We start from the raw sequence: 22910 nt of genomic DNA on the forward strand, positions 1-22910 counted from the left end.
ATAGCGTTTTTCTCTGGTTAACAATGTGCATATTTGTTGTAGTGAAAAAGACTGTTCCCGATAAATCTCTCTCGTCTTACTACAACGATTGAGACCACGCGAAGACGCGGACCACTTTCCATATGGGCGGCATATGGCCACTGATGCGAACAAAATCAGAAATCCATCGTTTTTCCACGGCTCACGTTTTAAATGGGCTATCACAACGATATATATGAAGACAAGGTCTTGTTGTTTTTACTTTCGTAAAGGACAAGGTCTCATTGTCTGATTATAGATATTTTTTGAAGACGTTTCTAGTAGTATAGTTCGTAGTATGAGATCTAAATGTTAGAAGAATATACCTTATTTGATTATGTAATTGTTAATATAAAAGAAAAATCAATATTGTAAAGATAAAAAACAAATTATAAGAGATCATCTATATATAAATAGCAGGTTGAATGTGATCATACTTTAGGATTTATCGTTGATTATATAATTTTGAAAAAAAAATTTAGTTATACCGAAACGTGTTTTTTGCACCCATGAATCCAGTATGGTGGTTCTATAAATAAGAATACCCTTAAGTTCAGTTCTCTAAGTTTCATCTTTTAACTCATCTCCTTTACATACTCTCTCTTTCACAAAAGAAAGAAGCAAATTTCGAAAATGAATTCCGTGATAACTCTCGTCGTCCCACTCTTACTCGTCTTTTTTTCTTCTCTCCTCTTTGGTATAGTTCACAGTTATCTTATACTTTTTTCATTAGAGTAGAACTATATGACTAATTTTAGAAGTTACAATTTTGTATTTAATTATTTTGGCAGGAGACATCACTGGAGTGGAGAGCTCAAAGCACCATCGTCATCATCAGCATCAGCGTAACTCATACGGTTCAACAAAGCTGTTTGTCTTTGGAAATTCTAACGTCGATACCGGAAACCTGCCGAAAAATTTATCTGAAGCATGGAGTGTCCCTTATGGTATCACATACCCCGGTACACCATCCGGCCGTTACTGTGACGGCCGTGTCTCTACCGATTATCTAGGTACGTGCCTCAATGAGCGTAACTAAAACGTTAACTTATTGATTTCACTTCTTTTAATATGTACTGACCATAGATCTACCGGATGAGGACTAAGTTCCGAGGAATTGATCGATGAAATAATTACTATTAGTCTGATACTAAAATTGTTAGGAAGAATTTGCAGTGTCACCTTCTAGTTGATTGTATTATGCGCTAGGCATCGGGAAAACTTGGTTTTTTTTTGGGGGCAAAACTTGGTTATATTTATATCTTTATCTAATAATGTAATCTGTATTGTTGGCGTTACTACATCTTATATTAGTAGCCAATATATATATATATATATAGATATAACAAATATTTATTATGGTTGTATGTTTTAACTAAAAAATCCTGAATTTGTAATTTCATTCTAGTTGAATGTATTATGCGCTAGGCATCGGAAAAACTTGGTTTTTTTTTTGAGGCCAAAACTTTATATTATATCTTTATCTAATAATGTAATCTATATATATTTTTTTATTTTCAGTTCATTAATATATAAAATGGTCACTGGTGTTGCTAATTTACTTATTTGTTCGTAAAAATACAATTTCGTTGGAAAATGTGTGCAGCCAAATTTCTGAGGATAAAATCACCCATCCCTTATAAACAGAAAGATCACGCGGGACACGAACAGTTACAATATGGAATGAATTTTGCGTACGGAGGAACCGGAGTCTTCGACACGGTTTATATTAAAGGTTTGGATATGACGCATCAGATTAGTGTCTTCGAGAAACTCATTGGCGATATCTATTCTCCATCCGACCTTTCTTCTTCCGTCGCCCTTGTCAGTATTGCTGGCAATGACTACTTTACTCACATCTCCGACAATGGCTATGACTTGGTAAGGAACCACGATTTCATATAAACTCATTTAATATTTCTGAAATTGACAACAAACAATTATATCTTTTGAACTGAACAATAGTAATAAAATTAAAAATCTTCTTAATATTTTGTTCGGATTTCCAAATCCATCAAAATCATACATCCAATAACCCCCCCTAAGTCTCTTCCAACTCCCTAATTTTTTTTTTTTTTGAGATTCTAACAATCTACGTAGACAAAGATCTCCAATCTTGATCGTAATCTTAGAACCAATGCCCGGCCCACCCCTAAAGCAGCCAAAGCATCTGCTTTAGACCACATAATATATATAAAAATTTGGGTTGACAAATGAAATAAGTTCCTAGCTAAATTGGTTCTGTTGTACGAACCAACTTAGCTAGGAACTTATCCCAGGTCGTGGGTTCGATGCCTCAAAACTGCTAGGCCCTAGATAAAATGAAATACCTTGTATATTTTATGATTACAGTTAATATATTTTATAAAATACCTTGTATAATAAATGCTTTAGACCTAGGTAATCTTAGGACCGGCCCTAGATAAAATGAAAGTTAACTTGATTTCTGACTATTATCACAGAGCATCTTTCAATTTGTGAGGCGAGTCATCAATCAAATCGAGGTAAATTTGAAACGGATCCACGCCTTGGGAGTGAAAAAGGTAGCAGTACCGTCATTACAGCCACTCGGGTGCCTCCCCATGTACACCAGAGGCTTCTCATACCAGAAGTGCAACGATGTTATAAACGCCTTGACAATCGTACACAACAACGCCTTGCAAAGAGTAGTGGCTAGACTCAACAAGGAGACCAAGCAGTCGCCTTTCATTTACCTTGACTACTACAAGGCCTTCTTGGCCGTCCTCAATAACAAAGGAGAGAATCCAGGTAAAAAGAAAAAAGAAAAAACAGTATTCTAAATATAATAATTAAACCCCTATTTTCGAAGGCTTATATATATATGTATATGGTTTATGGAAACTTAGGGATTACGAATTTTAAAATTCCATACGAGCCGTGTTGCGGAGGCAAAGGCTATTGCGGGACTCTGGACGAGAACGGTGGGAAGAATTATACCTTATGCGAAGATCGTTCGTCTGCTTTCTTCTGGGATGAATTTCACCCTACTCAGGAAGGATGGAAGGCCGTTTACTGGGTTTTGACCAACGACCTAAAAGCACTTTTGGTTTGATCGAAAACCCGAAATATGCTTGTCGTTAAGTGTTTTCTTCTTTTATAATTGTTGTCTCTACGTCTTTTGAGTATGTCTTTCCGTCAGTACTCCTCCATGCAAGGCTCTGTGTCTCTGTCTTCTTATTGTGTGTTTAAGAATAAAAGTGTAAACTTAAGGAAATAAGATTGAAATAAAAACATCTTTGTAGTTTGTATTATGCTCTGTCTTTACGCACTCTGTTTCTAGTTAAAGATCACATTTATACTACTTTTGGAATTAAATAACCTACTACGGGAATTTGGTCTTAAACTTTTATAAAGGGCCCTTAATCATTGGATCTTAAATCACTTCAATAGCAAAAATATGTAGTTCTTTGTTCTACCATATGCTCTAGTTCGGTTCAGGATCTTCAATATGATAAAATAGAAAAAAACACACACATGGAAGCTTAAGTCACCTCCTTTTGAGGTTATTAGTCCACAAAGACATTAAGAACACTTCAATTCCAAACCTTAAAGTTCTCTCCTCCACATCTTTTCTCTTTGCTCTTCATTTCCTTTTGTCTCTAACAATTAAAAAAAAAAAAGTCTTTGATCTAAATCTTGAAATGTATTATCTGATGAAACTCTTCCTCTTGCTCTCTCTCTCTCTTCTTTGGTACTTTATCACTGGCGGAATTCTATAATATATATGGCCAAATTTGAATTTTGTGTTTTTTTTTTTTTCAGTAGGAATCAATGAATCTGCAGCATGGGGAGTCCAAAAATATTTAAATACCCAAAATATCCAAAAAAATATTTGATGTAATATGTTAAAATTTAGCAAAAAATAATGAAATTTATCAAATTTTAAAGAATTTTTTTTGGTACCTAATAGTTTGGGTAGTAATCGGGTTCTCAAACTAATCTACGATACACCATGGGTATAATATTTCTTTTATTTTGTATCGCGAGATATTATATTTTTTAATGTTTGGAGTTTAGATTACATTATAAAATAAAGTGATTGTGTTTTATTGAATGAAAATCAAATATATATATATATATATATTCTGTTTAGTTTTGATACATGGTATATTTGACGCATATCACACTTTTAAAATTTTATATATTTGTCTTTTTTTTTTTGTGTTCGATCTGTTTGTATAGACTATGTGTCAAATGGACCAGCCCACATACATCTGAACTTGCCTGCGAGATTTGCATCCCACATGACCTTGCTACTACTCGCATAGACTTACTCGTTAAATCTGCAACCACATAGATTTTTCCGCTAAAATTTGCAACTCGTATAGACTTGTATGTGAAACCCCTTTTCAGCTGTTTAATTTACTTCTCGAAATCTTTTATTGTCCCATGTGACTATGACAAAAAAATTTACTGTAGATCGATGTATTGTCTGCTGGTGTCTATTTAAGAAGGGAGAGAGAAAAAATATAAAATTCAAGTATCAAGCTTTTACTAATTTAGATAAGGATTGAGTGATTGACTATATGACATATAACTAACGACTTTGGAACAAGCACTTTGAAAATCTTGGTATTTGTGCAAATAATTATATAGTTTTTAATAATTATTATTTTTTGGATAATTTCAACTAATTAACTAAAAAAAATCAACAGAGAGAACTCAGATATTCCGTCTAAATTTCTTACCTAATCGCTTTTAGTAAATATTGTCTAATTAAAAGAAAACAAACATAAGACAAAAAATTCTGATGGATACGGAACAAGACGGGATGAGACTAGACTGGATGTGACAAGATAAGGTGAGACGGGATGAGACGGGACGAGAAGTGATGAGTTAGGACGTGAGAGGATGGGTTGGGATCGGACGTGTTTCCAGTTCTAGAATAAATACGTCTATATTTATTTTATAAAAAAAATGAAAAATAATGCACATATACTATAACACCTGTGCTAATACAGTTTTAATCATTTCACAAAATTTATATGAAAATATTTTGTCTAGTACGGGTCACTACTTAGTTGTAAAATAAAGTGATTGTGTTTTATTGAATGAAAATCATATATATATATATATTGTTTGGTTTTGATACACAGTATATTTGACGTATATCACACTTTCTTAAATTTATATATTGTTTTGTCTATTTTTTGTGTTCAATCTGTTTGTGTAGACTATGTGTCAAACGGACCAGTCCACATACATTTGGACTTGCCTGCAAGATTTGCATCCTGCATAACATTGCTACTACTGGCATAGGTTTACCCGTTAAATTTGCAACCGCATAGGTTTGTCTGCTAAAATTTGCAATCCATATAGACTTGTTTGTAAAACCCCTTTTCAACTGTTTAATTTACCTCCCGAAATCTTTTATTGTTCCATGTGACTATGACAGAAAAATTTACTATAGATCAAGGAAGAAAAAAATATAAAAATCCTATTATATCTTATTTTTAAATAAATGCATGTGTTTGCCCAAACCCATAAACCTAATTAAATAAAAATAGAAACATCCTATTATTTCTTATTTTTAAATAAACGCATGTGTTTGCACGAACCCATGAACCTAATTAAATCTTCTAATCATCAAAAATATAAATAATAATATAAATAAAACAAGAAGAATTAATATATATATTGACTATTTTATCTTTATCGAAAAAAATGTGACTGTTATCAAAGTTCAAGTTATATTATATATCTATTTGTGTAAACTATGTGTCAAGCAGACCAGTCTACATATATCTGGACTTGTCTGCGAGATTTGTATTCTGCATAATCTTGCTACTACTTGCATAGGTTTACCCGTTAAACTTACAATCGCATAGGTTTATCCGCTAAAAATTGCAATCTTTATAAACTTGTCTGTGAAACTCTTTTTCAACTGTTTAATTTACCTCCCAAAATCTTTTATTATCTTATGTGACTGTGACAGAAAAATTTACCGTAGATGAAGAAAGGAAAATATAAAAAATTTATTATTTCTTATTTTCAACAGCATGTGTTTTGCACGAACCCATGAATCTAACTAAATTTTCAAATCATCAAAAATATAAATAATAATATGACATAAAAAAAGAGAAATTAATATATATATATTGACTATTTTATCTTTAACGGAAAAACGTGGCTGTTATCAAAGTCAAGTTATATTATATAAATTCAAAGGAATTAATATATAATATATATATTGGCTCTATTATTGTCCGCAAAACGTTTTGTCGTATACTAATCAAGTTGACTTCGTTAAATCTTTTCTATTATTTCAGATATAATATTTTAGTATCCAACCTTCTCAAGTTATATTATATAGTTATTAATAAAATTATATTAGAGAATATGAAAAAAATTAAAACTTTGTCCCATTCTAATACGAATTATTCACAATTACATTATTTTGTTTGTTTTCTGTTAACTGTGCCAATAATTGATGTGAAATTAGTGATAACGTTCATATGCTACCAAAGTACAAGTAACAACAACTGGACTGGTCTTTGAATTTTGGTGGTCTAAAACATATTTTTTATGTAAAATTTAAGAAATTTTTATTTTCACTAAAATACTAAAATATAATTAAAAAATATTTTAAAAAGTTATTGAATACTTTAACAATGTAAAACAATCTAAAAAACAACTTTTCTAACTTTCATTGCAGCAAATTCATTGATTAGCTTCTCATACTCGAGTTTTTCGATCATATTTATCTCGATAGACATCATTGCTAATCCATTCAACCCGTCTTGTGACATTGTAAATCGTAGATTATTCTTTATCAGTTTCAGCTTCAAAAAACTTCTCTCTGCAAAAGCAACTAAAACTGTAATTGTTAACAATATATGGTAAGCAATCCATGAATTTAGATAACAACCCTCCATCTTTTTTAAGAAATTCAACATCACTATAGTCCTTTTAAAGTTAAAGAGGAGAAAAAACAAAAACTTACCCAACCCAGCAGCCGCAATGATTAATGTTCTTGTGTAAATTTTTTTAGTTTTAGTTTTGTTTGAAGAAATTGAGTATTTATATATCTAGTCGAATCTAATATTTGGAGGTTTTTTTGTTAAAAACAAGAATTTAACAAAACTAATTGAAAAAATTTCGACAACTCTTAGTCTCTTACCAAAAAAAAAGGGAAAACAAAACCATAATCAAACGGAAAAAATAAAACTGTAAAAGGGGAATAAAAATGTAATAAAAAGATGCAAGTTAACTGGCTCAAACCGAAGACATGCCATTTAATTGCAAGACACTGAGACAACTAAGCTACTTAATCTTTTATGAATGTTACCCTAAAACATTTATTATACAGTAGAACCTCTATAAATTAATACTCGGTAAATTAATAATCTCTCTAAATTAATAAATTTCTCTGATCCCAAGTTGGGACTAGTGTAATTTTGGACACTATTCGATAATATAATAAAATAATAATTTTTTTGAAACTCTTTTGTAAATATATGGTCCCATCAATAATATAAATTAATAATTATATAAAATTATCTAAATATATGTATATATCTACAGATTAATTTTTATTAGTGTTTATTTTTAATATTTTTATATAATAAAAATATTTGAGTGCTATCTTCAAAACATGATAATTGTTATTTTCATTGTAATTTATTTTATAAAAATATTAGTTATAAAGATTAAATATTATTTTAATATTTTTTACTAAATTAGAAAGTCTCTCTATAAATTAATAATTATTAATTTATCGATAAATTAAAACCTCTATAATAAATTAATAAAATTGCATGGTCCCGACTTTATTAATTTATAGAAGTTTTACTGTATTATGTGGTCTAAAACAAATGCTTTGGCTGCTTTATGGGTGGACCGGACCTAAACAACAATTTAAAAAGACTATCCACGATATATCTTTCATCTTACTACTACGATTGAGACCACGCGAAGACGCGGACCATTCCCATATTGGCGGCATATATATGGCCACTGATGCGAACAAAATCCGAAAGCCATGCTTCTCTACGGCTCACGTTTTAAATGGGCTATCACAATGATATATATGAAAACAAGGTCTTGTAGTTTTTTTTGTAGAAACTAGAGAAAGGTTCCGGGGAAAAGTCTTTATTATTGTGTTGTCTTCTTATTCAATGATACTAGGATTTATACAATACTAGGATACCACATCGATAAATCGACAACACCACGTCACTAATTATTATTTTTTGGTTAACTTTTTTTTTTTGTTAAAAAAGTCTTCACTCTTCACTAATGAGAAAAGGAAGCAGGATAGGGGAAGCGTTGATTTGGTCCCAATATATAGTTGGCGGCCACAAGAGAGATTTGTGCATTGGTCTGGTCACCACCAAATATCAAACCGACTAGCCAGAACAGCCGTCTCCGGTAAGCGAGCTGAAGATTGGCAGCAAGCCCGACCATGCAGCAATATCTCTACGTGAACCCACTCGCAGAAACTATCGTCCCGAGCAAGACAAATAAGGACGGTGCAGTGTTTCACGTGTGGAATATTTTATCAAGTAAAGACACCAAACTTACATATGGTCCAACTATTAAACATCGTAGATATGGTCATAAATGAGACAAAATAAAAATTATTTTCCAAATCGAAGGAGGTCGCTGCAGAGAGTTAGTAAAAGACTTTAATAATTTAAAACGAGTTGGTCTCTAATTATTTAACCAGTCAAAACAGTCGTGCAAAGTTACAGCTAGAAGCCTAGAAATCATAATAAAAGGATTTCAAGCTTTCCATGCGCAATGCATGGTACGACGACGATGTCGTGCAAAGACATGATTATTTTGAATAACTTCATTTTATGAATTTTATAAAACCCTATTATCTAAACAATTTAATGCTTCCATGTTCCTCATGCGCATATAACAGATAACCTCAACTGTATAATATTTAATCATTCATTCAAATGTATAATATTTAATCACACACAAGAGTAAACATAACTATAATTTTTTTATTTAATTTGAGTTTGCAATTTTTAACTGTTGACATATAAATATTATAAGCTACAAATATTTTATTTTCTTGATTATATTAGTATTGCCAATTACATACAATATAACCTCTATAAATTAATATTTGATAAATTAATAATCTATGTAAATTAATATATTTTTTCAGTCTCAAGTTGGACCAATGTAATTTTGGACACAATTCGGTAATATAATAAGATAATTTTTTTTTTTGAAAAATATGATCTTATCAATAATATAAATTAACTAGATAAGGACCTGCCCGATATGTGGGTTTAAAGTTTTGTAAATAAAATAAAATTTAATAAAAATTTATTATAGATTATTTTTAATTTTTTTTTCTATAATACAATGATTTATATCTATATACATATCTTTTATGTATGTTACCATTAAAAGTGTAGTTTTACACTTAGGTATATTGTATTTTACAAATATATTATTTACCACCACATAGAAAATATTTATATGAATAAATTAAGCCAACTATTATATGTCTCTTTACTTTCATTTTTGCATAGTTTCTTTAATCACTAAAATTGTTGGCTCAAAAAACATTTTGAATAAAAAATAAATTATATCACAATAGTGTATGACTAACCATAGAGAGAATCTCGGTTCTGCCCTCCTCCCTTATGGAAGGAACCTTGCGTCCAATTTCCTCTACCATAAAGAGAATCTCGGCTCTGCCCTCCTCCTGTGTAGAGAGAACATGTTCACGTCTTTTAGCTATCTTAAAGTGGCTTGCTCCAGTAACCAATGAAACTAAAAATCCTTTTCCAACGTCACAAAATCTTTTGATAATAATTAATGTCAAATTTCTTAATGTATTCAAGGAAGTTTCTTTGACACACCAAGATGTAACCTCTGGCTCTAAGTTCCTATAGATCTATCACCAACAATTTATATTTTTTCAATCTATATATGTTTGTTGTAGGCTTGTGTTTGATTAGCCTATTTTATCCAACCATTAGGTAATTTAGATTGATAACATTCTCCTCTTTATCTCCTTTTGAGATTGGACGAATAGTAATAATTATGTTTACAAAAAAAAAGGTCTATGACCAACCACTCAAGGTTGAGAAATTAGAAGAAAATTAATTTAACATAATTAATAAAATAATAGAAAATTATAAGCACGATAATATATGAATATCAAATAACTACCATATTGCACATGTTTTTAAGGCATGAAGGTACCGTCGATCCCCTGGTGGCATGTGTAAGTAGTTAGGAAACACAACCACTTTAATCCTATGGCAATACTAACAAGGCATGAAGGTCTCGTTGTTTGATTATATATATTTTTTGGAGACGTTTCCTTGTAGTATAGTTGGTAGTATGAGAACTAAAAGTTAAAATTTATCTTATCTGATTATCGAATTGTTGTAATAAAAGATAAATTCAATCTTTTAAAGACAAAAACAAAGTATAGAGATCATCTATCCAGTATGGTGGATCTATAAATAAGAATACCCTTAAGTTCATATTCTTCACATACTCTCTCATTCACAAAAGAAAGAAACAAATTTCGAAAATGAATTCCGCGATAACTCTCGTCGTCCCACTCTTACTCCTCTTTTCTTCTTTTATCCTCTTTGGTAGTTCACAGTTATCTTATATATATATTTTTTTTTCATTAGAGTAGAACTATATGACTGATTTTAAAAGTGACAATTTTGTATTTATTTTGGCAGGAGACATCACTGGAGTGGAGAGCTCAAAGCACCATCATCAGCGTAACTTATACGGTTCAACAAAGCTGTTTGTCTTTGGAAATTCTAACGTCGATACCGGAAACCTGCCGACAACTTCTGAATCATGGGGAGAACCTTATGGTATGACATACCCCGGTACACCAGCGGGCCGTTACTCTGACGGCCGTCTCTCTACCGATTATCTAGGTACGTGCCTATATGAGCGTAACTAAAACGTTAACTTATCGATTTCATTTCTTTTAATACGTACTGACCATAGATCTACCGGATGAGGACTAAGTTCCGAGGAACTGATGATTGAAATAATTATTATTTGTCTGATACTAAAATAATGTTAGAAAAAAATTGCTATTTTACTCCAATTTTCAATGTCACGTCCTAGATGATTGTATTCTGTGCTAGGCATCGGAAAACTTGTTTTTTTTTTTTGGGGCAAAAGTTTCTATATATATCTATATATATAACAAGTGTTATTATGATTGATTGTTTTAACTAAAAAATTCCTGAATTTGGAATTTCATTCTTTCTTTTTTTCAGTTTATTAATATATTAAATGGTCACTGGTGTTGCTCATTTACTTATTTGTTATTCAAATTAAACACCTGTTCGTAAAAAAAAAAACATATTACGTTGGAAAATGTGTGCAGCCTTATTTCTGGGGATAGAATCACCGGTCCCTTATCAATGGAAGGATGACGTGGAGAAGGAACGGTTACAATATGGAATGAATTTTGGGTACGGAGGATCCGGAGTCTTCGACACGGTTTATGTTAAAGGTTTGGATATGACGTATCAGATCGGTCTCTTTGAGAAACTCATTGGCGATATCTATTCTCCATCCGACCTTTCTTCTTCCATCGCCCTTGTCAGTATTGCTGGCAATGACTACTTTACTCACATCACCGAGAATGGCTATGGCTTGGTAAGGAACCACCACTATTTCTTATAAACTCATTTAATTAAATTTTATTATTTCTGAAATATTGACAACAACAAAAAATTTCTTACAATTATATCTTTTGAAGTGAACACTAATACAATTAAAAATCTTCTTAATTTATAGACCTATTTAAGTCTCTTCCAACTCCCTAATTTATATATATATATTTTTTTTTGAGATTCTAACAATCTACGTAGACAAAGATCTCCAGTCTTTGATCGTAAACTTAGAACCAATGATAAAATGATAGCTTACTTGATTTCTGATTATTATCACAGAGCATCTTTGAATTTATGAGGCGAGTCATCAATCAAATCGAGGTTAATTTGAGGCGGATCCACGCCTTGGGAGTGAAAAAGATAGCAGTACCTTCATTACAGCCGATCGGGTGCCTCCCCATGTACACCAAAGGCTTATCATACCGGAGGTGCAACGACACTATAAACGCCTTGACAATCGAACACAACAACGCTTTGCAAAGAGTAGTGACTAGACTCAACAGGGAGACCGAGCAGTCGCCTTTCATTATCATTGACTACTACAAGGGCTTCTTCGACGTCATCAATAACAACGGAGAGATTCCAGGTAAAAGAAATAAAAGAAGAAAAAAGACAGTATTCTAAATAAAATAAACCCCTAATTTGAAGGCTTATATGTATTTGGTTTATGGAAATTTAGGGTTTCCGAAGTTTAAAAGTCTATACGTGCCGTGTTGCGGAATCACCGGTTATTGCGGGACTGTGCACGAGAACGGTGAGAAGAATTATACCTTATGCGATGATCCTTCGTCTAATTTCTACTGGGATGAATTTCACCCTACTCAGGAAGGATGGAAGGCGGTTTACTCGGTTTTGACCAACAACCTAAAAGCGCTTTTACCCTTAAGTTCATATGCTTAAGAGATTTCAAATTTTCTTTATCGACCGTTAAGTGTTTTCTTCTTTTATTGTTGTTATCTCTATGTCTTTCTGTCACTCCTGCATGCAAGGCTTTGTGCCTTATCTTTTTATTGTCGGTTTAAGAATAAAAGTGTAACCTTAAGGAAATAAGTTTGAAATAAAACACTCTTTACTATTATGCTCTGTCTTTACGCACTCTGTTTCTAGTTAAAGACCACATTTATACTACTTATGGAATTAATTATGTACTTTAATTGTGAACTCGGGTCTTAAAACGTTAATAAATTAAGGACCCTTTTAATAATACATATTGGATTTAAATCACTTTAAAATAACAATAGCAAAAATATGTACTTCTACCATATGCTCTAGTTAATTTAGGTTTCGGTTCCGAGATCTTCAATATGATAAAATAGAAAAACACACACACATTGAAGCTAAGTCACCTCCTTTTAAGGTTACTAGGCCACAAAGACATTAGAAACACTTCAATTGCAAACCTTAAAGTTCTCTCCTCCACATCTTTTCTCTTTGCTCTTCATTTCTTTTTGTCTCTAACAAAAAAAAAAAGTCTTTGATCTAAATCTTAAAATGTATTATCTGATGAAACTCTTCCTCTTGCTCTCTCTCTTCTTTGGTACTTTATCACTGGCGGAATCTATAATATATATGGCCAAATTTGAATTTTGTCTTTTTCTTTTTTTTTATTTGCAGTAGGAATCAATGAATCTGCAGCATGGGGAGTCCAAAAATACTTAAATACGGAACAAAACAGAACGAAATGGGACGAGACGAAACGAGACTGGATGTCACAAAATGAGATGAGACGGGACGAGAAGTGATGAGTTGGGACGTGATAGGATGGGATGGGACCGGACGTGTTTCCAGTTCCAGAGTAAATATGTCTATGTTTATTTAAAAAAAAAATGAAAAATAATGCACATGTACTATAGCATCCATGTTAATACAATTTTAATCATTTTACAAAATTTATATGAAAATATTTTGTTCCTTGCTATAGCACGGGTTACTACTTAGTTGTAAAATAAAGTGATTGTGTTTTATTGAATGAAAATCATATATATATATATATATATATATATATATATATATATAAATTTTGTTTGGTTTTGATACACGGTATATTTAACGTATATCACACTTTCTTAAATTTATATATTGTTTTGTCTGTTTTTTTGTGTTCAATCAGTTTGTGTAGACTATGTGTCAAACGGACCAGCCCACATACATTTGGACTTGCTTGCGAGATTTGCATCCTGCATGACATTGCTACTACTTGTATAGGCTTGCCCGTTAAATCTGCAACCGCATAGGTTTGTCCGCTAAAATTCGCAATCAGTATAAACTTGTCTGTAAAACCCCTTTTCAACGGTTTAATTTACCTCCTGAAATCTTTTATTGTCCCATGTGACTGTGATAGAAAAATTTACCGTAGATCAAGGGAGAAAAAATATAAAAATCCCATTATATCTTATTTTAAAATAAATGCATGTGTTTGCACGAACCCATGAACCTAATTAAATAAAAATATAAAAATCCTATTATTTCTTATTTTTAAATAAATGTATGTGCTTGCACGAATCCATAAACCTAATTAAATCTTCTAATCATCAAAAATATAATAATAATATGACGTAAAGAAAGGAATTAATATATATATATATATTGACTATTTTATCTTTAGCGAAAATAACGTGACTGTTATCAAAATTCAAGTTATATTATATATCTGTTTGTGTAGACTATGTGTCAAACAGACCAGCCCACATACATCTGGACTTGCCTGCGAGATTTGCATCCTGCATAACCTTGCTACTACTTGCATAGGCTTCCCAGTTAATTCTGCAACCGCATAGGTTTGTCTGCTAAAAAACGCAATCCTTATAAACTTGTCTGTGAAACCCTTTTTCAACTGTTTAATTTATCTCCCAAAATCTTTTATTATCTCATGTGACTGTGACAGAAAAATTTACCGTAGATTGAGAAAGAAAAATATAAAAATCTTATTATTTCTTATTTTGAACGGCATGTGTTTGCACGAATCCATGAACCTAATTAAAAATTTTAATCATCAAAATATAAATAATAATATGATGTAAAAAAAGAGGATTTTTTTTTTTCTGTCAACGTAAAAAAAGAGNTTTTTTTTTGAATGAAAATATATATATATATATATATATATATATATATATATATATATATATTGACTATTTTATCTTTAGCGAAAAAACGTGGCCGTTAAAAAAGTCCTCACTCTTCACTAATGAGAAAAGGAAGCAGGACAGGGGAAGCGTTGATTTGGTCCCAATATATAGTTGGCGGCCACAAGAGAGATTTGTGCATTGGTCTGGTCACCACCAAATATCAAACCGACTAGCCAGAACAGCCGTCTCCGGTAAGCGAGCTGAAGATTGGCAGCAAGCCCGACCATGCAGCAATATCTCTACGTGAACCCACTCGCAGAAACTATCGTCCCGAGCAAGACAAATAAGGACGGTGCAGTGTTTCACGTGTGGAATATTTTATCAAGTAAAGACACCAAACTTACATATGGTCCAACTATTAAACATCGTAGATATGGTCATAAATGAGACAAAATAAAAATTATTTTCCAAATCGAAGGAGGTCGCTGCAGAGAGTTAGTAAAAGACTTTAATAATTTAAAACGAGTTGGTCTCTAATTATTTAACCAGTCAAAACAGTCGTGCAAAGTTACAGCTAGAAGCCTAGAAATCATAATAAAAGGATTTCAAGCTTTCCATGCGCAATGTATGGTACGACGACGATGTCGTGCAAAGACATGATTATTTTGAATAACTTCATTTTAATTATGAATTTTATAAAACCCTATTATCTGAACAATTTAATGCTTCCATGTTCCTCATGCGCATATAATAGATAACCTCAACTGTATAATATTTAATCATTCATTCAAATGTATAATATTTAATCACACACAAGAGTAAACATAACTATAATTTTTTTATTTAATTTGAGTTTGCAATTTTTAACTGTTGACATATAAATATTATAAGCTACAAATATTTTATTTTCTTGATTATATTAGTATTGCCAATTACATACAATATAACCTCTATAAATTATTATTTGGTAAATTAATAATTTCTGTAAATAAATATATTTTTTCAGTCTCAAATTGGACCAATATAATTTTGGACACAATTCGGTAATATAATAAGAGAATATTATTTTTTTGAAAATTCTTTGAAAAATATGATTCTATCAATAATATAAATTAACTAGATAAGGACCCACTCGATGTGTGGGTTTAAAGTTTTGTAAATAAAACAAAATTTAATAAAAATATATTTAAATTTATTGTAGATTATTTATAAAAAAAATTTCTATAATACAATTATTTATATCCATATACAGATCTTTTATGTATGTTACCATTAAAAGTGTATTTTTACACCTAGTTATATTGTATTTTACAAATATATTATTTACCACTACATAGAAAATATCTATATGAATAAATTAAGCCAACTATTAAATGTCTCTTTACTTTCACTTTTGCATTGTTGGCTCAAAAAGCAATTTGAATAAAAAATAAATTACATCATAATAGTGTAAAGCAATTTGAATAAAAAATAAATTACATCATAATAGTATATGACTAACCATAAAGAGAACCTTGGTTCTGCCCTCCTCCCTTATTGAGAGAACATTGCGTCCAACCTCCTCTACATAAAGAGAATCTCGGCTCTGCCCTCCTCCTATGTAGAGAGAAAATGTTCACGTCTTTTAGCTATCTCAAAGTGACTTGCTCCAGCAACCAATGAAACTAAATACTCTTTTCCAACATCACAAAATCTTTTGATAGTAACTAATGTTAAATTTCTCAATGTATTCATGGAAGTTTCTTTGACACACCAAGATGTAGTCTCTGGCTCTAAGTTCCTATGGATCTATCACCAACAATTTATATTTTTTCAATCTATCCCCTATATATTAATAGGGAAGCATTCTCTTGAAAAAGCTGATGTGTTACCGCCAGAGAGCTCTAGACACATTTAGCAAAAAAAATCCTTAAATTTTCTACTTAATTACATTAACATGCCATTATATTTTAAAAAAAAACAATTAACCAAATAATAATTAGATATGTCATCAATTCTCACACAAATTTAAATATCACATATTAAAACTAATTAAATAATTACATATTATTTTCAGTCAAAATTTCACTAAAATTTACTTACAAATATACAAGTCAAAGTTATATTATTTTTAAGAAATCAATATAAAATATTGATTTTTATATAAGTAAAATATTCTAAAAAAGGCTATAAAAACATATAAAATTAAGAAAAATAAAGAACATATAACTTATTAACAAAATCACAGAAAAATGTTATTTTTATGTTAGTATTATTACCATAATAATTTAAATAACAAGCTTTTAATAGTTATTATAATTGATTATAAAAAGAAATATATTACCCTGAATTATCTCCAACTCATTAAAGGAAACTTAATTCCCAATAAATATTGATTTATATATATTCATAAATAAATATAAAAATAACAACAAATTAGGGGATATCATGATGTGTGATTAATAATATATATCTAAGTACGTAAACTAATTATCTCAACATTTAGTGTGATTATTCATTAAAAAATTGAAATATTGATTATCGAATAAGAATATATGTTTTAATTGTACATTCATCTATGTGCTATTAAAAAGGAATGAGACAATAAACCTTATCATTATAAATAAACTTAGTACCCAAAAATCTCCTATATATTAATAGAGAAGCATTCTCTTGAAAAAACTGATGTGTCGCCACCAAAGAGCTTGAGACGCATTTAGCAAAAATATCCTTAAATTTTCTACTTAATTACATTAACATGCAATTATATTTAAAAAAAAAACAATTAACTGAATAATAATTAGATATGTCATCAATTCTCACATAAATTTAAATATCACATATTAAAACTAATTAAATAATTACATACTATTTTCAGTCAAAATTTCACTAAAATTTACTTATAAATATACAAGTCAAAGTTATATTATTTTTAAGAAATCAATATAAAATATTGCTTTCTTAAATCAATATAAGTAAAATATTCTAAAAAGGCTATAAAAACATATAAAGTTAATAAAAATAAAGAACATATAACTTATTAAAAAAATCACAGAAAAAGTGTTATTTTTATGTTAGTATTATTACCATAATAATTTAAATAACAAGCTTTAAATAGTTATTATAATTGATTATAAAAAGAAATATATTACTCTGAATTATCTTCAACTCATTAAAGGAAACTTAATTCCCAATATATATAGATATATATATATATATATATATATTCATAAATAAATATAAAAATAACAACAAATTAGGGGATATCATGATGTGTGATTAATAATATATATCTAAGTATGTAAACTAATTATCTCAACATTTAGTGTGATTATTCATTAAAAAATTGAAATATTGATTATCGAAAAGGAATATATGTTTTAATTGTACATTAATCTATGTGCTATTAAAAAGGAATGAGACAATAAACCTTATCATTATAAATAAACTTAGTACCCAAAAAAATCATAATATATTTAAAATGAGTGATTATTAGATTATGAAAATTTTTTATAGTTACTCGATTAACCATAAATATAAAAATTTGATTTTAAAGCACACAAGAAATATATATTTCCATAAATTGTAACATTTTATAAATATTTTCTTTACCACATTCACATCATTCATGGGTGAAATGTATTCTTACACGAATACGTTGATTTTGAAATTTCATTAAATTTTTCATTATAATTTTTTGGTAATAATCCGTTATTTATAGAAACTATTAACAAACCATTAACTCAAAATATTTAAATAGCCTAATCACAAATATTAAATCAATAAATTATATTATCTTTAGAAAATTTAGTTTAGAATCTGATTGTTACTAACATATAATAAAATTAATTAATTAAAATACCGAGTAATTTAATATATTTTGTTATGGTTTCATAAGAAACATGCAAAATTGTTATGATTACAAAATAAAACATAAGAGATATGAGATTGAGTTTTAAACCAAACAAAAGACATGTTGCAATAAATAGTAATATTTATCAATATTTTCTCTTACACATTTAAAGATTTTACGGGTGAAACTTATTTTTTACACAAAAATGCAGCTTTGAATAAATAAATAAAAAAAAATTAGTTACATATAGTATTATGTTTGACACAAATAAATATTGGTTCTAGAATAATAATTTTACTTATAATAATTTTCTTTAAATCGATTTATCCCGCATATAGTGCGGGTTGTTACCTAGTATATGTTTGTTGTAGGCTTATGTTTGATTAGCCTATTTTATCTAACCATTAGGTAATTTAGGTTGATGACATTCTCCTCTTTATTTCCTTTTGAGATTGAATGAATAGTAACAATTATATTTACACAAAAAAAAAATCTATGACCAACCACTCAAGGTTGAGAAATTAGAAAAAAATTAATTTGAGATAATTAATGAAATAATAGAAAATTATAAGCACATTAATATATGAATTTCAAATAACTACCATATTGCACCTGTTTTTAAGGCATGAATAGAGCCGACCTACCCCTAAAGCGAGCAAAGCAGGCGCTATAGGCCACAAAAGAAAAAACAATTTAGAAGACAAATATACAATTACGTTATTGTATATGCTACATAATGCAAGGTACGTTATTGTAAATGTTATAATCATATAGTGTAATTCATTTACATATTTCTCTCTCCGACTCCACGTATGCATAGACCACCAATATACAGTTTTATTATTTTCCTTTTTTGCTTTCTTTCCTCATTCTTTTGGTGTCAAAAAGTATATGTTTTCTGTTTTCTTTTATAAAACATTTATTTTTATGAAATAACTAAAAAAAAAGTTAGAATTTCTTTTTAAAGTATATCAAATAATATATTAAATTATTATCTAAACAATACAAGAAATATTTTAGTTAAATTTATTATATTAACTTAAAATTATCAAAAAAAAATTCACATGTTTCAAATTGCTTTAGGCCTCTAAATACCTAGGACCGGCCCTGGGCATGAAGGTACCGTCGATCCCTGGTGGCATGTGTAAGTAGTTAGGAAACACAACCACTTTAATCCTATGGCAATACTAACAAGGCATGAAGGTCTCGTTGTTTGATTATAGATATTTTTTGGAGACGTTTCCTTGTAGTATAGTTGGTAGTATGAGAACTAAAAGTTAAAATTTATCTTATCTGATTATCGAATTGTTGTAATAAAAGATAAATTCAATCTTTTAAAGACAAAAACAAAGTATAGAGATCATCTATCTATTTTCGACAAAAAAAGAAGAAGAGATCACCTATTTATTAATAGTAGGTTGAATGTGATACCATACTTAGGATTTATCATTGAATATATAATTTAGAAAAAACTTTAATTAGTTATACCGAAACGTGTTTTTTGCATTGGATTTAAACTTCTTAAAAAAATCCAGTATGGTGGATCTATAAATAAGAATACCCTTAAGTTCATATTTCTTCACATACTCTCTCATTCACAAGAGAAAGAAACAAATTTCGAAAATGAATTCCGCGATAACTCTCGTCGTCCCACTCTTGCTCCTCTTTTCTTCTTTTCTCCTCTTTGGTAGTTCACAGTTATCTTATATTTTTTTTTTCATTAGAGTAGAACTATATGACTGATTTTAAAAGTTACAATTTTGTATTTATTTTGGCAGGAGACGTCACTGGAGTGGAGAGCTCAAAGCACCATCATCAGCGTAACTTATACGGTTCAACAAAGCTGTTTGTCTTTGGAAATTCTAACGTCGATACCGGAAACCTGCCGACAACTTTTGAATCATGGGGAGAACCTTATGGTATGACATACCCCGGTACACCATCGGGCCGTTACTCTGACGGCCGTCTCTCTACCGATTATCTAGGTACGTGCCTATATGAGCGTAACTAAAACGTTAACTTATCAATTTCACTTCTTCTAATACGTACTGACCATAGATCTACCGGATGAGGACTAAGTTCCGAGGAGCTGATGAATGAAATAATTATTATTTGTCTGATACTAAAATAATGTCGGAAAAAATTGCTATTTTACTCCAATTTTCAATGTCACGTCCTAGATGATTGTATTATGTGCTAGGCATCGGAAAACTTGGATTTTTTTTTTTTTTTTGGGGGCAAAAGTTTCTATATATATCTATATATATAACAAGTGTTATTATGATTGATTGTTTTAACTAAAAAAATCCTGAATTTGGAATTTCATTCTTTATTTTTTTCAGTTTATTAATATATTAAATGGTCACTGGTGTTGCTCATTTACTTATTTGTTATTCAAACACCGGTCCCTTATCAATGTGTGCAGCCTTATTTCTGGGGATAGAATCACCGGTCCCTTATCAATGGAAAGATGACGTGGAGAAGGATAAGTTACAATATGGAATGAATTTTGGGTACGGAGGATCCGGAGTCTTCGACACGGTTTATATTAAAGGTTTGGATATGACGTATCAGATCGGTCTCTTTGAGAAACTCATTGGCGATATCTATTCTCCATCCGACCTTTCTTCTTCCGTCGCCCTTGTCAGTATTGCTGGCAATGACTACTTTACTCACATCACCGACAATGGCTATGGCTTGGTAAGGAACCACCACTACTTTCTTATAAACTCATTTAATTAAATTTTATTATTTCTGAAATATTGACAACAAAAAAAATTTCTTACAATTATATCTTTTGAAGTGAACACTAATACAACTAAAATTCTTCTTAATTTATGGACCTATTTAAGTCTCTTCCAACTCCCTAATTTATATATATATTTTTTTTTTTTGATATTCTAACAATCTACGTAGACAAAGATCTCCAGTCTTGATCGTAAACTTAGAACCAATGATAAACTGATAGCTTACTTGATTTCTGATTATTATCACAGAGCATCTTTGAATTTATGAGGCGAGTCATCAATCAAATCGAGGTTAATTTGAGGCGGATCCACGCCTTGGGAGTGAAAACGATAGCAGTACCTACATTACAGCCGCTGGGGTGCCTCCCCATGTACACCAAAGGCTTATCATACCGGAGGTGCAGCGACATTATAAACGCCTTGACAATCGTACACAACAACGCCTTGCGAAGAGTAGTGGCTAGACTCAACAGGGAGACCGAGCAGTCGCCTTTCATTGTCATTGACTACTTCAAGGCCTTCTTCGACGTCATCGATAACAACGGACAGATTCCAGGTAAAAGAAATAAAAGAAGGAAAAAGACAGTATTCTAAATAAAATAAACCCCTAATTTGAAGGCTTATATATATGTATTTGGTTTATGGAAATTTAGGGGTTAAGAATTTTACAAGTCTATACGTGCCGTGTTGCGGAATCACCGGTTATTGTGGGACTGTGCACGAGAACGGTGAGAAGAATTATACCTTATGCGATGATCCTTCGTCTAATTTCTACTGGGATGGATTTCACCCTAGTGAGGAAGGATGGAAGGCGGTTTACTCGGTTTTGACCAACAACCTAAAAGCACTTTTACCCTTAAGTTCATATGCTTAAGATTTCAAATTTTCTTTATCGACCGTTAAGTGTTTTCTTGTTTTATTGTTGTTATCTCTATGTCTTTCTGTCACTCCTGCATGCAAGGCTTTGTGCCTCTATCTTTTTATTGTGTGTTTAAGAATAAAAGTGTAACCTTAAGGAAATAAGTTTGAAATAAAACAGTCTTTACTTTTATGCTCTGTCTTTACGCACTCTGTTTCTAGTTAAAGATCACATTTATACTACTTATGGAATTAATTATGTACTTTAATTGTGTATTCGGGTCTTAAAACGTTTATAAAGGGCCCTTTTAATAATACATATTGGATTTTAAATCACTTTAAAATAACAATAGCAAAAATATGTACTTCTACCATATGCTCTAGTTAATTTAGGTTTCGGTTTCGAGATCTTCAATATGATAAAATAGAAAGAAAAAAACACACACATTGAAGCTAAGTCACCTCCTTTTAAGGTTACTAGGCCACAAAGACATTAGAAACACTTCAATTGCAAACCTTAAAGTTCTCTCCTCCACATCTTTTCTATTTGCTCTTCATTTCTTTTTGTCTCTAACAAAAAAAAAAAAGTCTTTGATCTAAATCTTAAAATGTATTATCTGATGAAACTCTTCCTCTTGCTCTCTCTCTTCTTTGGTACTTTACCGTCGTCTCATAGCGCGCTTATATATCACTGGCGGAATTCTATAATATATATGGCCCAATTTGAATTTTGTGTTTC

At 30.4% G+C, this 22910-nt stretch overlaps 3 protein-coding genes across 3 annotated transcripts; all 3 read left to right on the forward strand.

Annotated features, from left to right (window-relative positions):
• Nucleotides 471-3290, forward strand: LOC104768538 (GDSL esterase/lipase At5g03610). Its single transcript, XM_010492545.2, has 5 exons — nt 471-715; nt 810-1031; nt 1625-1899; nt 2481-2787; nt 2886-3290. Exons 1-5 carry the CDS (start codon nt 652-654, stop codon nt 3089-3091), a joined length of 1074 nt encoding a protein of 357 aa, XP_010490847.1. The 5' UTR covers nt 471-651; the 3' UTR covers nt 3092-3290.
• LOC104768537 (GDSL esterase/lipase At5g03610-like) lies at nt 10367-12747 on the forward strand. Its single transcript, XM_010492544.1, has 5 exons — nt 10367-10613; nt 10710-10916; nt 11378-11652; nt 11949-12255; nt 12349-12747. The coding sequence occupies exons 1-5, from the start codon at nt 10550-10552 to the stop codon at nt 12567-12569; spliced, it is 1074 nt and encodes a 357-aa protein (XP_010490846.1). The 5' UTR covers nt 10367-10549; the 3' UTR covers nt 12570-12747.
• On the forward strand, nt 20163-22364 carry LOC104768540 (GDSL esterase/lipase At5g03610-like). The gene is made up of 5 exons (XM_010492547.2): nt 20163-20253; nt 20345-20551; nt 20992-21266; nt 21563-21869; nt 21967-22364. Exons 1-5 carry the CDS (start codon nt 20190-20192, stop codon nt 22185-22187), a joined length of 1074 nt encoding a protein of 357 aa, XP_010490849.1. The 5' UTR covers nt 20163-20189; the 3' UTR covers nt 22188-22364.

The sequence above is a fragment of the Camelina sativa genome, chromosome 20 (genome assembly GCF_000633955.1).
Source record: "Camelina sativa cultivar DH55 chromosome 20, Cs, whole genome shotgun sequence".
NCBI lineage: Eukaryota > Viridiplantae > Streptophyta > Magnoliopsida > Brassicales > Brassicaceae > Camelina > Camelina sativa.

What these genes read in the sequence shown, in the direction of transcription:
- LOC104768537 (XM_010492544.1), top strand. Translation starts at nt 10,550, where the DNA reads ATGAATTCCGCGATAACTCTCGTCGTCCCACTCTTACTCCTCTTTTCT. An exon ending in TTCTTCTTTTATCCTCTTTG is followed by an intron (nt 10,614 to 10,709) that starts GTAGTTCACAGT and finishes TTATTTTGGCAG; the next exon opens with GAGACATCACTGGAGTGGAG. An exon ending in TCTCTCTACCGATTATCTAG is followed by an intron (nt 10,917 to 11,377) that starts GTACGTGCCTAT and finishes AAATGTGTGCAG; the next exon opens with CCTTATTTCTGGGGATAGAA.
- LOC104768538 (XM_010492545.2), top strand. Translation starts at nt 652, where the DNA reads ATGAATTCCGTGATAACTCTCGTCGTCCCACTCTTACTCGTCTTTTTT. An exon ending in TGTCTCTACCGATTATCTAG is followed by an intron (nt 1,032 to 1,624) that starts GTACGTGCCTCA and finishes AAATGTGTGCAG; the next exon opens with CCAAATTTCTGAGGATAAAA. An exon ending in CCGACAATGGCTATGACTTG is followed by an intron (nt 1,900 to 2,480) that starts GTAAGGAACCAC and finishes CTATTATCACAG; the next exon opens with AGCATCTTTCAATTTGTGAG.
- LOC104768540 (XM_010492547.2), top strand. Translation starts at nt 20,190, where the DNA reads ATGAATTCCGCGATAACTCTCGTCGTCCCACTCTTGCTCCTCTTTTCT. An exon ending in TTCTTCTTTTCTCCTCTTTG is followed by an intron (nt 20,254 to 20,344) that starts GTAGTTCACAGT and finishes TTATTTTGGCAG; the next exon opens with GAGACGTCACTGGAGTGGAG. An exon ending in TAACAACGGACAGATTCCAG is followed by an intron (nt 21,870 to 21,966) that starts GTAAAAGAAATA and finishes ATGGAAATTTAG; the next exon opens with GGGTTAAGAATTTTACAAGT.